Source organism: Gasterosteus aculeatus, chromosome 18, assembly GCF_964276395.1.
Source record: "Gasterosteus aculeatus chromosome 18, fGasAcu3.hap1.1, whole genome shotgun sequence".
Lineage (NCBI taxonomy): Eukaryota > Metazoa > Chordata > Actinopteri > Perciformes > Gasterosteidae > Gasterosteus > Gasterosteus aculeatus.
Genome location: NC_135706.1, coordinates 12,055,246 through 12,071,906, shown reverse-complemented (window position 1 = coordinate 12,071,906; position 16,661 = coordinate 12,055,246). Strand labels below are relative to the sequence as shown.

The window sequence follows — 16,661 nt, the reverse complement described above, 5'->3', positions numbered from 1 at the left end:
ATGTGAACAACTTGGATCTTAATTAGTTTTTTCTTTTTCAAACAAGCCGCTGTTTATGATGCCAGAAGCTTACTGCCAAGTGTTCTACATCCTGTGGACACGGTGGATAATATCTCACACAACAGGTGTTTACGTGTCAAAAATGTGTTTGTATGGCTATGAAATAACATGTTCCTTGTGGAAACACGTAACATTGCTTTGTTCTCTTTCACCCCCCCCCCCCCCCCCCCCTTCCCCTCATGCCCTTTAGTCTTTCCACCGATGCCATTGAATCCCGGAGCAAGTCCCTCGGCCTGTTTGACACTCTGAAGCGCGACCCGGAGGCCTTTTACGGCCACATGACCAAGTACGTTCTGCCCACCGTGGAGGGAAGCGACCAGGGCCGACTGCTCTACTACTACACCTTACTGGAGGCTGCCGGCTGCGAGCCCTACGTCACCACCACCATCAAGCCGGACTCCCACGTCAAACTGCTCAAGAAGCTTCGAACTGTCGCCAACGGTAAGAGCCTTTTTTTTCCTCTTTTTTTTTTTTTTTTTTTCCTCTTTCATGCAGATGGAGCCACGACCACACGACCAGTAGGTGGTTCACAGTCAGAACAAAAGGAAGCAATAACGCGCTGCTTGAGCTCATAAAAATGCAACCTCTTCAACCGACGGATGCGGTTCGCAACGAAAACCTGATTAAGTCTATTCTTTGAAATTGTATGAGCAACTACAAATCCCTCCGCCACAAATTCATCCGCATTTTGCTTACGCAATCATCTATGCAAGATGTATGCATTGTAAAGAAAGGAATTGATTTTCTTTGGCGCGACAAAGCCACCGCTTAGAATATCTCAATCAACAAAATCACCCATTTGCCAAAGAATGTATGCTTTTTAATGGAGAAAACAGACGCATAAAAAAAAGAGGAGCCTTAGATTGGGCCCGGCTTAATGCATTGATATCATACGGGGAAATTAAGCTGGAAGCCTTTAATGTCAAAAAATCTACCCGAGTGAGCAAAATCCTTCTCGGCGCGATGGATGACGGATGAATGCATGTTGACGCTTCTCCTCGCCGGTCGTTCCACTAATTCTTACTGAAATTCTCTTTTGCTCCGCCAATTTCCAAAATAGAAAAGCATCAGGATTGACACAAACAAAACTACTCGCACAAGGGGAGCAATCCACCTCTGGATAAAGTGTCGATCCACCCAACAGCCCGGGCTGGTGAAACAGCGACAGGCGGTTTCCCGTGGCAGCGGCGCCCTCTCCAAGGACGTTGTGTTTCCAGGCTGGAGCGTGTCGCTGGTTCAGCGGTCCGGCTACAGTGCACCGGCTCGCCCGTGTGTGCGGGTGGAGGTGGTGTCACCTGTCGCGGAAGTTCAGTAAAGGTCAGCCAGGTGTCAGCTGTGTTTTCACGCCTCACCTCCTCCCCCGGCCCCAGATAACGCCGCGGATTTTACCGGTGACACGTGTCTCTGTTTATCGCACACACGTGTGCGCCTCGAGTCATCCATTTCTACATTAACTACGAAAAAAGTGCTTTACTCTAAGATTGCGCTGCATCTACTTCATTTCAGTTTTATTCACACAACTACCGTCACTACTATCATATCTCTACAATAGAAACTGATTGTTATGGCTTATTTTGACTTGATGTTTTCGAATTACTAGTTTTTGAATGATTCTTTAATTTCAAGACAAAAGTACAGGATTGCAGATTTCTAAAAGTAAAACTGAACAGGAAAAAGAAGATGAATATTTCCAGCTATTTGCTACAGTTTGATTTGGCTCCACCAGGTATTTTCTGATCGTTGGTATTTAATCGTTTACACAACTTAATTGTGATAATGTGATAACAATATATGAATGAATCACAGTACATGTTTTTTAAATATAATAAATTATCACACAGAATTGTATATCTGCCCTGGATGGCTGATGATAAAATAACCTTGGCAATGGCTCGCCTAAATGCAACGCGGCAATCACTAATTAATAACTTTAATGGTGGCATCTCCTTCTTTGAGCCAGCAGCAGAAACGGCAGAAATGCAACATGAAGGCTTCGCTCCTACTCGAGCTCCGTACACACTGCTTCAAAATGAGGAGGAATCCCAAGGTCATCAGGGCTGCAGTGCCATGCTCTAGTTGCTCACTCTTCACTTCTGCCCAACTGCAGCAAAAGAAAGCCCACAATATACACATTAACCCTCACACAAATATACATATGATACTGTGTGCTGGCACATACACAACACATGCAAACTAGCACCAGTCTGTGTATCCACACATGAACACTGCAGCAAAATCCACTTAAAAGTGACTCATTTGCACCGGCTGAAAAAGCATGCAGACAATGTAGAGACAGGTGCTGTGTGTCCAATATTCATCACACAGTTTCAGACACAGTAGCGGGTGACTGTCTGAGCAGGGCTCCCCCGAGGAAGAGGATGACCTGGGGCAGGGGGAGAGACAGGCACACATAGAGAGGGTGTACAAGTGTAAGTGCATGTAACTCTTATCTGCGGTTTAAGTGTCCGTCTGGGCTTGTCTGAAAGTATTGTGTGTGTGTGTGCGCTCTCACAGTTTTGTGTGTGTGTGTGTGTGTGTGTGAGAGAACATGTGAGGCTTTCCGAGCAGCGTTGACGGAGTCCTCCCATACTGCCTCCAACAGGCAGACATGTGTTAAATATTTAAGGCCCAGACAGCCTGTGGTGTTGCCACAGTAATGTGTCTGTCTGATGCTTGAGACCAAGAGAACGCCACTTGCTCTCTCTCTCTCTCTCTCTCTCACAAACACAGCAGTACTGCAGTGGCAGACAATGTGGCGTTTTCAGACCGATCCACAAGCTGTGCACCTTTACATGCAGATGGCACTGCCATTCCCACACGCTCTTTATTGTTCACATAAACCTTTTATTCTCTCCCGTGCATTTCTCTTTGCACATTTCTGTCATGTAATGGAAAATTCAACAACATCTGCCTATCAAATCACAGTAATTATCCTGCAAGTGCTGTATGCTTTGCACATGTCGCATGTAATTGCAGCAGGAAAAAGGCCACTTTTGAGCAGTGTTTTGTTGGGCGTGCTCTAGTAGTTTGAATGCTAATTCTTCCGCCACAATGCACCTTTTTTGTTCTGCCTTGCTAAGTAAATACATATGTACTAACACAGATTCTACAAGTCAGTTAAATGCATTGAAAAACACAATCAGGATGTGTTCAGTGTCATTTTAAATAAAAATCTCATAGAATTGTCTAGTGCAGACTTTTTTCTAAATGGTAAACTATTTTTTCCCCGTAGGTTTGAACTACCGGAAGCTGACCGATGAAACGTCGGATCCACTGGTGACTCTACAACCAGTTCTGACCAGTCAGAACGTACTGTCCATCTCCAAACTTGCTAATCGGCTGCCTGTGCCTGGAGGTGGGGGGGCCACAGTGTCCCCCAGTGCAGTCCACGCGGCGTGGCTGCAGAAGCTGTTTTGGAAAGGAGACCCGCACTTGCTGAAGAGAGCCCCTCAGAACGAACAAGACTACCTCCACGCGTACGACACCTGCGCCAAATACCTGGACAGGCTGGTCCCGGCTGACACCGTCGACTTCCTGGACAACGTCACCTTCTCACCCGATGCAGCCGAACAGGTAGGCCTAAATTTAGTCAAATCCTGCCGAGACCTTGTGAAATTCCAATTTCAGTCCATCGACCTTAGCCATGAGATGCAATGTCTTTTTTTCACGTGAATCACCGTACGCTCGTCACCAAAGAGGGAAAACTGTGAAGGAGGTTCAGACAGGAACCGGTGTGAGGTTTGCGATTCATAATTGCAGCACAAGGTAGTGTGTTCCCCGGCAGGGACCCAGACAAGGTTAATATTGTCTTGAGAGGAGGGATCGTGGGGGATATCCAATCACTGTCATCTTCATCGTCCGCACACTCCTTTCTCGTGCCCCTCGGCTTGATTTTTTTCTAATTTCAAAAGCATTATTCTGTTCACATCCACACTTCACTTAAAGCACAGATTGCAGTCGTGATTTAAAAAATCTTATCTGAAAAGGTGTATTGCAGGGGGGAAGTCACTCAGAGCACCTTATCAATAGCAGCCCATTGCTTTTTTCCCCTCTTCTTCTTGTTCATACTGGCACACTGCCAGCCCCAGACCGTTCTTTTCTTCCACTTTTGTCTCTTTTCGCAGACACTCCAAGGGAGCTAATTGATCCCACTCCACTTCAGCGCCAATTAAACTCAAATTCCCAGCGGGCACTATTTTCCCACTGCTGCTTTTAAACATGCAGATTAACCTTCAGAAACCCACTGCCTTTCCTTTTTTTCTCTCCCCTTTGAACCCTCAAAGTAAAATGCCCCCCCCAACTTCCCTCCCCTCTCACTGTTGGAGGAATGTATTTGACCTTTCACACCTCCATGCCCCCCCCCCCCCCACCCACAATGGATGGGATAATTCCTGCATGGCCAAAGGGCGAGATGGAGGACTCTGACTTATTTCACCTGAAGCAGCGATGGCACTTTCCCCTCTGAAGCATTGATATCAGATAGCCTCTTTAGTGGAAACTCAACCTCCAGCCGGTTTTCATTCTTGCCCGAAGGCCTTGACTGATGTTGGTTGTAAGCTTTTATATCTACTTCTCCCCCCCCCCCCTCCACACACACACACACACACACACACACACACACACACACACACACATAACAAAAGAGAGAAAAAAAACTTCTACAAACTTTCCCCTGAGAGAAATGGTGCCGGTTTGTCAGGAAACTCTATTTGAGTGATCATCCTGTCCGTCTCAGTTGTGATATCTATCCAAGGCAGACGTATGAGTTGCATGTGTCTGAGTGTGTGGCTGACGTAGGTGGTAATGTGAGGGTGGGGGATTTGTAAGTGTCTTCACTGGTGTGAATGTGCATGCTTCCATGGAAGAGAGTAAAACCCTCCCACAGCCAAAGCCCCCCACTCTGCCCTACTGAATATAATCAATCACACCGTGCTGTGAGCTGAGCTATCTCTCTCACACACTCCTCGCACAGATGCCACCCCAATTCCTGTTGATATTCTTGTGAATAGATTAAGGCTCGTCAACTCGTTAAGTTGGAAATGAATGCACGGTACATAACTTGTGCGCCTCTCTTTTCCCCTCTACCCTCAATTTGACCCACACCCTTACCCCAATTGGCTCTCCTTATCCCGTCCTTCCTCTCCGTCCCGGTGTGCCTCCCATCCATCCTATTCTGTCTGCAGCTGAGCATCCAGGCGAGGTCGGAGGTGATAAAGCGAGCCACCAAAGCCCTGCGCCAGCTGGGCGAGAAGAGCAGGAAGAGAGGCGGCGATGGCAGCGGGGAGCTTCTACGGAAGGACCCAGCCGAGATGACTTTTGATGAGGCTCTGACGCACCTGCGGCAGTCGCAGGCCCACCTGGACACCCTGAGCCACCCCTTCATTCTGTCCCTCAAAGACTGCCAGCAGGTACGCCCCATCTGCCAGACACTTCCAACGTTATTTGGGGAGAAGATCTCTTCTTGTACATTTGACCCAACATTTAGCATACGCTATATACATAGTGATCAGATTAAATTTGATGCTTAGTTTTTGTGTCTTTCATCTTGTTGATTTACACGTTAATGACCCAATAGAAAAAATACATTTCCCCCCCCATAAAAATCAACTATCAAGTCATAAAATGTTGCTTTAAAAAAGTTAAAAGATGTTGGGTTGAAAGATGTCATGAAAAAAAGTCAAAAAATATTTGTTTTAAATTTCTTTGGGGAAAAAAGTCTAAATATGCTGGGTTAAAAAATGTTTTGAAAAACGTGGGATATTCAGACTGTGTGTGCGTATTCCTGGGTTACATTAAGCTATGTATTAATGTAAATCTGTTTGAAATGAGCCCTGTGTAAAGTATCCACACCATGCTATATGTCACTCAGCAAAGTCGTGCTGACTTGCCCCACCGTCACCTCCCTGTAGCTGTGTGTGTGTGTACACACAAAATCAATGTGGGGCTAGAGAGAGGAGCTTGTTATTTGGGGAGCTCAGTGTTGCTAGGCGACTATGAGACACCCGAGAGAACTGATCGTTTTCTGACCCCCACACTGTGCATGTTTACGATATTTACCCAGTGATTCATCGGTGCTTAGAAGCATTTACCCTCCATAATGGTGGAGAAGATACAGGCATTACGAGACACAGCCAATGCTAAATCTACATATGCAGACACACACACACACACACACACCAGTTTGCAAAATCTCCCCTTCTTCTAGTGCAGGAAGTGATTATATCCTTAGAGATAGATACAAAGGATAGAAGTACCACAAAAGGGCAGATGGGTAGAGAAAGATAGATAGAAGGAGCCGTGTAGGCTCTGTTTGCTACAACGTGGTCATTTATCAAGTGTACGTGACCAGCTGCTGGGAATAATAGTGGATCGTAGAGGAATGTGCCCCAGCGCTTAAACTGCCACAAAGACAGACAGCAAATTACACGCTGCGGTTATTGTGTAGAAGTAAGTAGAGATTTTAAAATAACCTTCTCGTTTTCCTTTGGTATTAGGCTCAATGGATCAAATAGTGTATAAAACCCATGGCCGTGCTGATTATCCTTCTCGGTAATGGAGCGTGCCGAATTCCCATCACATTTAGAAGTAATTCAGGCCATTTTCAACCTGTATGTGAAAAGAGCAGCAGCTCACCAATGTAAGCGAGAGGAGCGAGGGATGGGAAGTGAAAGGCAGAAAGTATCCTCCACTGAGGGCAAACTGGGGACATTCAGGTGTTTGGTTGGTACCAAAATTGCCACCAATAATAATTTCCGTTTTTCCGAAATTTGCTTTTCCATCTTCTTATTTTTCTCTAAACGTGACCTCTTGGGAAGAAGCCTCGCATCTACCACCTGTGTCCTTTATGTCAGTGTCAATATCCCTAAACACACCCGAGCACCGCTTTGAGAGCGGTGTTTTATCGTGCAGCTCTGTCCTGCACTTCCTCTATGCCTGTTTCAAGAGATCTATATCTATCAAATAGATGAACATGGTCCCAAACTGAATCACAATTGGCTTGTGAAGATTATCTAAAAAAAAAAAAAACTCATCAGTATTCGGCCAGGACAACCCACTTATGAATATAATATGACTGTCATATATCATGAATGATGTCCATATAGCATGAATATCAATAGCCTGCTTTGACTCGACTGTCGACGTCTCCGAGGAATCAACGCAAGCTCTTCTTCGGTGATTGTTTTCCCAAAGACGAGTGCTCTCTGAATTGCTTTCTAAAAGTTTGCCATCTTGAGGTAACTGGAGACGGCAACATCTGTCCCCGTCGCTTGTCTCTCTCCTGGCAAACAAGAGGGACGTGCAGTACCAGCAGCAGCGCGCTGCATCTAATTTTACAACCCCTGGTTTTCACAGTATCTGCACGGCCGCATTTACCCAGCAAAGCCCGTCCAGTATTAAGTATTAACCTCCAGAGCGGACATTATCCTCTACAGACGTGTTCTTGGGTCGCTGCAGTGACGAGCAACCCACCAGACCAAAGCGCCTTGTAGCTGCTCTGACTGTTACATGCAAATGTCAACCCAAAGAGGAGAGTTCTGCCCACAGACGAGGACAATATGTTAGGAATATAGAAAGGCAACAATGAAGGAAAACAGAATGAGGATTTGTGCTGAAAATGTTTTAAATCAAGGAAATTTTTTATTGGAAGGGAGAAAAACAAGCAAAGAGGAGAAGGACCGCGGGGAGAGTGAGAAGGTTGAGGTCTGGGTTAATACCTTTAGAGAGCCGAGCACTCGACAACCGACTCCACTCACTCAACGCTGCTCTTCTGCCCTTCTTTGCTTCCGTTTCTTTTGCCATTTCACATTACTATTTTTTTCCCATTTGTATTTTCTAAATGTTTTTAACAAGTCTGAAAATTCTAAATTAGTATAAATTAGTCTCGCCCTTTCACTTTTAATATATTTAATATATTTATTATTTAATATATTTTAAAGGTCAAAAATATCTCTCACACCATAACCCCCCCCCCCCCCTTCATTCCAGAGGTACGATCAACTTTATGATTTGTCCCGATCCGAGAGGTCAAAAGTACATGAGCTGGCAGTCACCATGGCAACTGATGGACAGCCCCTGGATCGCGTTGGAGAGCTTCTGCGTGTGGCTGTTGGACCCATGGAGCTGTCTGTGAAAACGGTGCTCGGTGACGCCATGGAGCGAGTAGTGGCTGCACTCAGGTAATATATCTCTGCTTCCTTAAAAACATCAGCCCTTTGAGAACGCGCACAGTGACACAATTAAGGACACGCCATTTTTCTAATTACACTTCATTGCTTGCTTGGCCCGCAATTTAGATCGGCCGCGTCACGTCTGAGCCATACATGTGGCGCTGGAGCCCGGAGATTAGCGTAGTTTAGCGTAGCTTAGCGTAAAGAGTGGAAGCGAAAGGAAAGCGCTCTCCTGGCTTTCTCTTCAGTTCAATAACAAACTTAATGCGCCACTAACACGTTCTGCGTCTGCCACCATTCAGATAAAATCTCACCCTCTGCTTCTTGAGTCAGAACACGGTTCTTTTTGTCCTTTCTGTGGGCATCGCTGGTGTTTTCACTGGGTTATAAATCATAAATGGTGTTGCACACTGATAGGCCCACTGCTAGCCCTGAGTTGTTCAGTCGTTAATAATAGTAAAGCACTGAGAAAATTACACTGCTGTAGGCTTGTGCACTGTGTGCTACCGAAGATAACCCACAGCGTGACAAAGCTAACGAAAGCGGGAGGAAAATCAAGTTTTACAAGCATTTCCCTTTTTGCCTTATACAAATGTCTTCTACATTTGCTACGGCGCCTTTTCAAACATTATCCTCTACTTGCAGCCCTTTCACACCTGTCTGGTATGATTAACACAAATACCTTTGTCCACCCCTTAAGAGGGCTTTATGATGTAACATTTTCAAATTATTGAAGGTTGCCCGAACACCCCACCCGACCTGATCTCTGCTGGTTGTTATCGCAAAATGTTCTGTGTGTTGGTCCACTCCGAGCTCAGCGGGTTTGCAGGGAAGCCACTGTCATAACAAATGCCCGAAGGGTTGAATTGATTTTACAGTAGCTGCCTGTGGGAGTTGGACTGGCGGCATTTTATCGGTGTCTTGTTGTTGGCTGCATTCAAAAGGAAGGCAGCGATGATTCAGGCCGACATGTTTCGGAAAATGCAAGAGTTCAGGGCAATGGAAAATACTTGGGTCTTGTTGTTCTTCGCAGACAAAAACCACAGAATGTAAGCAATGTTACGTGAGCTGAAATGGAAGCCTTAACTTCAGAGTTTATTCTTTTATTGTTTTTTTTCTCAATGCCCTTACTGCGCTCGCTGACGGACCGATGCGAGCCTTTGTTTTACTGACAGGACCTGACATCTCTCTGGGCCATCTGATTGGCCTGATGAATTAATGCCAATCACCTCGATTAAATATTCCTGCCTCATTTCCCGCTTCTTTATGGGTGCTCAATGACGCGTGGTGCAGATAGATGGCAAACACACACACACACACACTCCTACACACCGGAAGAATCTCATGCACGGGCCCAGACACTCAAACATATGCAGTTACGCAGACACGTGGCCACTATCCCTGACGGACAAAAGACTGTTTTTTAGCTCACGCACTTTTCTCCTTTCTCTGAGTCATTATCTTCTAATAATTAATGCAGCCTGATACAGCTGTTCCCCTCCAGATCTCACTCTGCTCCTCCACCAACACACAAATACAGTACACACTCAGCCTGTGTGTGTGCATGCATGCGTGTGTGTGTGTGTGTGTGTGTGTGTGTGTGTGTGTGTGTGTGTGTGTGTGTGTGTGTGTGTGTGTGCGCACGCGTGTGTGTGTTCTGTGTGTCAGGTGCAAAATGCACACACAGCCTTATGTATTCACCAAAGGCTGCTGTTACCTTGAACATGTCACTCTGTTTGTGCATAATGAATATCCCTTTGTGCATTCATGTAGGACTGTGTGCGTGCATGAGTGCGTGTGTGCGTGTGCGTGTGCGTGTGTGTGTGTGTGTGTGCGTGCGCGTGTCTTGTCGTTGCAGGGCTTTCTCAAAGCATTGTGCTTGGCAGGTATGAATGAGCCGGTCTTGTTTTTGGCTCTCACAAAGCCTTCAGTCTGGCGCAGCAGGCCTCACACTAATGGCCATCTTTTGTATCTGTCATAACTTGAGAGTGTGTGTGTGTGTGTGTGTGTGTGTGTGTGTGTGTGTGTGTTGGCCGTAAGTAGTAAAATGCTATAAAGGAAATGCTGCGTCGTCATTCCGCCCTTTTCTAGACCAGTGGTATGTTGTGTGCATGTATTTGTCTTGTCTTGAAAATATATCAATTTATATGTATGTATGTGTGTGTGTGTGTGCCTGGTGCCTTTGTGTATATGTGTACCTACATTAAAACGGCTGCAAAGCAGAGTGGAGTCTGGGGAAATTACCGTTTTTTTCACTTTCTGTCTTTGTGAAAAATCGCTCTCCTTTTGCGACACAGCGCAAACACACACACACACACGCGCATAGTGCAGCAGAACCTACAGTCACAACAGGAAATACCACCAATGACCAGATCCCACATTACCTCGTTTAAGCTCAGCTAGTATTTTGTGCTGTTGAAGTACAACCCTCTTTAATCATCCTTAAATAATTAAAGTGTTAAAGCATTTTTTGCTGAATTCAACCAACATGCCCGTTGAGCTGTAACGATGTCGACGATTTTAAATTATTTCTCCTGCTTCATGTCTCTCGCACTCTTTTTACAGAGCTGTATTTGCATAAAACGTTTAATTGCTGGCAGATACGTTTTTAACGTTCTGGAGATGAAAGCCTTTGATTTGTTTCTTTCCCTCAGTTCTTCTCCCTCTTTGCTGCGGACATTTGAAAATTGTATCTTGATTAGCATATTTTGCGAGATTTTTGAGCTGTGGTTTGTTTAACAGTGGAGACCCGGACGCCCTGACAAATTACCCACAACCCCTCAGGGTCCTGGAGGCCATGGTGACCGCGGTGCACAATAATGTGCAGAGTGGGTAGGTAATCCACTCTCACACACATACACACACAGACAGACACACACACTTTGTCCCACATTGATTGAACGTTCTTCCAAAATGTTTCTCTTCCTCTGTCGCTCTATTTATTCTCTCTCAGCTTCTATTCAAAGCCTGAAACACCTGCTGTGTGTCAAATGCCAGTAAAGTGTCTGTCTGCTAGTTGAACAACAAAAGCAGCAGCAAACTTTCTTCGATGAGAACAAAGTGAAATAAATGCATCTCTGACAAAATGATTCCTCATTGTCAGTGAGAGATTTCCTTTCAGTTGTTTTTTTTTTGCTTTGTGTGGATTAGTGGTGCAAATAAGAATTATATCTATCATTGATAAACCCTGTCAACGTTTTGTCTATAAATTATGGGAAATGCCAGTCACTGTTTTTCAGGACTTTTTCAAATTTAGTAATCCTAAAAAAGAGCCGTAGATCCAAACATTTAAGAAGCTGAAACCAGGGAAGTTCATGGCATTTAATAGGAAATAAAATGACAAAATGATTGAGCGATTATTTGACAAAATCTTTTGATTTGTTTTTGCCAATTCATCGATTGATTGATTCACAAATAGTTTCTAGCTAGAACAGTGTTAATGCATTAGGAAAAGCAACAGTGTTTTTTGTTGTCTTTCTTTCCACTTCCACCGTGTGCTGCCAGAAAGAAATACCAATTAAGCAGGAGATTTAAATGCACAGTGCTCTGTTAACCACTGCACGTGAATGCATGAACGTGCCTGGAACCGCACTACACTGTCGCTCTTGGACGAGGCAACGATATTCACCGCGTTATCTTCTCAGACTCAACACGCACCACATCCTCGGCTGTCACATTGAGCTCTGATGAGATCATCCGCACACAGCATGAGGGCAAACATCCTCCGGATGGTAAAAGAACCATGACAGGCAAAAAGATGGTGGCCCAAATAGAAAATGTCAAGCAAAGAGGCGATGCTAGTATGAAGAAACCTCTGTCCCTCTGTCTCACTTCGTGCCGGTCTGACCGCTGTCCTCCTCGTCCTCTCCCTCAGTGACAGCGCGGTGACCTCGGATGACCTCCTGGCGTGGTTGCATCCGTTCTGCGGCGATGCGGCGCTCCCCGTTCGGCCCCGCATTGACGTGCTGCAGATCCTGGAGAGTAACTTCAGCCTCCGGGACAGTGACGTGCGTCTTCTGCTGCTCTACAGAACTCAGGCGGTGCTCAAAGGCAGAGAGGTAACCCGCTGCGCTCGAAAACGCTCAGGCGGCCGCGGCTCATCAGCCCCACTCGAAGAGTCGGCCGGCATGCGTTACTTGAGAAACAACTTTACAACACTGCCACTTGATTCGATGGGAGCCAGAGATGGATCTTTTTTTTTTTTCTCGTTTTCTTCTCTCCGAGGCCGTAACATCAAACGCTGGGCCGTAGGTTTTGAAGAGATACTCAAGATTGAGGCTAAAGGGAAGAGACAAGTGGACGGAGAAACGGGTAGAAGCGTAGAGGTGATTATTTTGTAAGAGGATGGATAAGTGGCCCACACTCCATCTAGACGCAGTAATGTAATGACATATACATTCCCATCATGTAACATCATGGGCTCTGAGCTGTAAAGGAGGTGGTGGCTCTGCCTGCCGACCACCCGTCTCCCCGGTGTCACCAACCATCCAGCGTCATTAAGTTTCTTGACTGACTAATTAAAGGCCCAAGCTGGTCAATTAATGTGTAAATGCATGCGCGCAGCCGCAGGGCCATTGTCAGTGCAGGTAGACAGGTGTGTGTGTGTGTGTGTGTGTGTGTGTGTGTGTGTGTGTGTGTGTGTGTGTGGGTGCGGGCTCTTTAACTAATTGGGTGCACTCCGCACACACACACACACACACACACACACAAAGGCGGGTGCAAACGTGCGCTCTTGAGGCTATGTACATCCCAGGGATCAGTTAATTCATCTTGTTAAAGATGAATTGAACTCGTCCTAAATTAGTCTCTTGCTCTCCCAGCGAGACTTGTTTCAGATGAAGTGCCACTTTCTCTTGTTTCTCCCCCGGGCAACCAAAAGGCCCCACGACGTGTGAACAGGGTTTTTCTAGCCAAATCCCTCATTACATTTGATTAGTCTAATTTTTTGGTAGTTGCATAGCTTTTACGCGTCCACATGTGCGCCGAAGCACGAATTCAATGCTTTTTTTTTTTTTTGTGCTCCCTAATTGGAGTGACACTCGTCTCCGCCGGCTGCAGCCCTGCTGGTGGCACAGTGATCATGTTGGCTCGGACGGCACCACCCGCAAGCGGTGCTGGCACCGGCGTCGGAGCCCCGAGGCCGCGGCCGAGACTCTGCGGTGCTCCGGTCTGACTGGCTTTGAAGCAGAAAATGAAGAAGAGGTGGTGGTGAAGTCGGACAACAACATGTGGGAGAAGGAAAAGGATACACTGGCTGCCTGAGAGGGACACGCACACGTTAACCGTTGTATCAGAGATCCTCACCAGTACCTCACGCCTAACTAGCACCCGACAGGGCCTCTGCCATCCTGAAGAATGTCGATTTACTAAATTTTAGACGTTGCTCGGTAAAGTGGCTCAATCAACATCTTACATCTTACTTACTGCAATTGAACCAAACTTTATGAACCAGGTGAGGTGAGTGAAAGTTTAAAACTTTTTATATGCTCCACACCCAAAGGCAGCTGCACACACACACGCACACACACACACACTTGAATAATGTAAAGTCGTTTTCATGCGTTAAGATACATGTGCAGACACTCGCAATGTCTAAATGTCTTAACTCGTTTTTTCCCCCCCATCTTCTCTCTCTCTGGCCAGTTAAGAGAAAAACGATGTATACGGTTTAATAATTAAAGGTTGTCCTTCTTTAATGTTTTGAATGGATAGACAAATTATGCAGAGCAGAAATTGCTCTCATTCATCTTTTTTAATCTGCTCCAAATCAGCCTGGTTAATTGTCATTGATAAATGACAGACAATATGCTAGGTTTGCATTATATAGATTTCTTTGGTTCTTGAAAACAGGAAAAATATTGATGTAGACGTGGGGATACGTGCAAAAAATGAATGAATCAAATGTGGATCACGAAATTGCAGAAGATGAATACTAACCAGGGATTCTCGGGGGAAGTAGTGTGCGTGGAGACAAATAATGGCGCTTTCACATTGTGCCATTGCAGCAGTATCCGAATGAATTTGATTCCAAAAGTGAATTGATGTTGACTTTCACTCATAGAGGAGACAAGAATGAAGGAAACTCGACTAAAACACAGTAAGACTAGTTTTGGTTACTATTATTATTATTATTATTATTATTAGCTCAAATGAACCAACGCCGGCTGTAGCATCATGTTAACCTCACAGACACAAGAGTGGCATTCGTGTCCTTGTCTAACTCCCGACAACAAGTTCATAAGCATATTTCAGAGATGTGCAACTGTTTCTTTGATTGGAAAGTGAATTACCTTAAAGACCGTGCGTCCTCCATTATCACGTTAATAAGTCCCAGCTTGGTGCAGTGTGGACTGTAAATAACGCGCTAAATATGTCTGTCCCCGATTTGTTGCTGTTAATAAGCTGTCTGATCAGCTGCCAGCAGGCCCTCGCATCTCTCACAACGGGGCTCGCGGCCTCGTCTGCCGCCTGTGAGTCACAAACAGCGCGGACTCATTTAAACCACCTTATGTAAACCTGCAGACTTTTGGGCCACCGCGGAGAAGGAGGCGAAAACTCACGCAGTTTGAGCTCCTGTCGGCAAACAGTTGCCTCCAGCTTCACAAAGCGGCATCGTCATCCATCCATTATAAGTCATGTCTCTGGCAATGTTCTCGCCTTGCTGCTGAATTCTCCACTGCGTGCAGAGCTTTTGGTGGTGAACTGCAGAGTAGCAAAATGACCACTTTCACATTACATCTGAGAAAGTATGATGCAGCCTCTTTAAGTATCGCCTTACAATGCACCCGTCCATCCACGGCCTTGAACTGCTGGTCCTTTTCGAAGGGTATCAGTGGGCTGGAGCCCAGAGGTCACACCATGGACAATCACAGTATTTTGCCAAAAGCTCACATACATAACACATCGGCGTTACGTGAGCCATCCAGATTTTTCTGTCCGGCATCTCCGATAATCACAGGTGATTCAGTTCAAAGCTCATCGGTTCTCAAGCTCTTTCTCTTGGCTTGCCAGTCTACTGACGACTTACTTGGCGGTGTCTCTAGGCTGCGTTGTGTATTCTTACAGAACTGATTCACTTACGGTGGAATCCTCCATCCTCGCCATATTGCCTTGTGCACACACGTCTTTGACGCTTTGACTCAAGAAAACCCTCAGATCCTCACAGCCTGTTAGGATACGAGAAGTCTTGTGTTCTCCTCACATCGCATCCTCGCCCCTTCTTCATGTTGCTGTCCGTGCACCCTCATCCATATACAGTGCCTTATTTAAACAACACACCCTCATAGACCAATGTGCGTGCACAACCAGCACGCTGGGCTTGGGAAAAGACCAAACAAATGTCATTATGGCGGGTGCTTTTTCAGCCCAGACTGGGTCAAGCCGGGCCGTGTCGGTGGAAAAGGCCACTGGATGATGCAAAGCCGCTGCCTCGCACGCACCCAGCAATGATGGATCAGAGGTAAACAACTAGAAAAAGAATTAGAGAGGGGGGGGGAATGATGATGGATCCCAAACGTACACAAAGAGAGGGGAAGATTTTGAGATGATATCGGCACCGAAAAATAGTACAAGAGACACACTACTCCGGCACAGATGAAGACGCATAAAAAGGAGGAAGTAATGAGCCCAATAGAAACGCTGACATTTAGGTAGTAAGGAGATGGAGGGAGGCTGTTGGAGGTGAAGCCCGGGATAGATTTTTTTGCCCTCATTTTGAATGATTAGTCATAACAGCAGGGCATCCAAATGTCACCACTGTCAACAGTGAAGCGGCTTTTTTTGTCCGTGTGTGTGTGTGTCCGTGTGTGTGTTGCATTTGGCCTTAATGTTACAAATATCAATATGCTTTAGGTCATTTGTTGCGTCTCTGAGACAAACGGGTGAGTACCACTACTTGCATAGCTGCTGCTCGATGAATCCTCGATGTTTTAGTGTGACGATAGTAATCGTCGTGCTGAATGCCGTGTCAGTGCCCTCATCGGGGGTTACGACGCGCACGTGTCCAGGCAGCCGGGCCGTTGCATCAAGGTCTCCACACCTGTGTGCGCTCTGAATGTCCCGGGGCGGATGGGAAGGTAGCGAGAAGATTCATCCCGGTGTGTGTGTGTGTGTGTGTGTGTGCGCGCTCGTTTGTGTGGATGAAAAGTCATCTAAGCTCATCAACGATGAGAGCTGATTCATGCTACATGCCCCACGCCCCCCTGTCAGTGTCACGGATCGTTTGCTGTGACACCCTTGTTTTGGTGCTGTGCTGTTTGGCCTTGCCGAGCGCCGTCGGTCTAATATGGATGAGCAGAGCCGTGGAGTTGCACTCAGCCTGCAGCTCCCGCATCCCGACGGAGCTCCCGCTGATGCACGTTTTCATTTATTTTTCTCTTCTTTAGATTTCAAATGTTGTTGACAGTTTGATTTGATCACGGCTGAGATTCTGAG

General features: G+C 46.0%; 1 protein-coding gene across 1 annotated transcript in view; it reads left to right on the top strand.

The window, feature by feature from the left end:
* nbas (NBAS subunit of NRZ tethering complex) overlaps positions 1-16,661 on the top strand; it is a 107,393-nt gene that overhangs the window by 69,599 nt on the left and 21,133 nt on the right. Inside the window, exons 44-49 of the mRNA XM_078093309.1 lie at positions 251-501; positions 3,293-3,633; positions 5,244-5,468; positions 8,047-8,237; positions 10,971-11,060; positions 12,103-12,286. Of these exons, the coding sequence (XP_077949435.1) occupies positions 251-501; positions 3,293-3,633; positions 5,244-5,468; positions 8,047-8,237; positions 10,971-11,060; positions 12,103-12,286 (1,282 nt within the window). The remainder of the gene's footprint in view (positions 1-250; positions 502-3,292; positions 3,634-5,243; positions 5,469-8,046; positions 8,238-10,970; positions 11,061-12,102; positions 12,287-16,661) is intronic.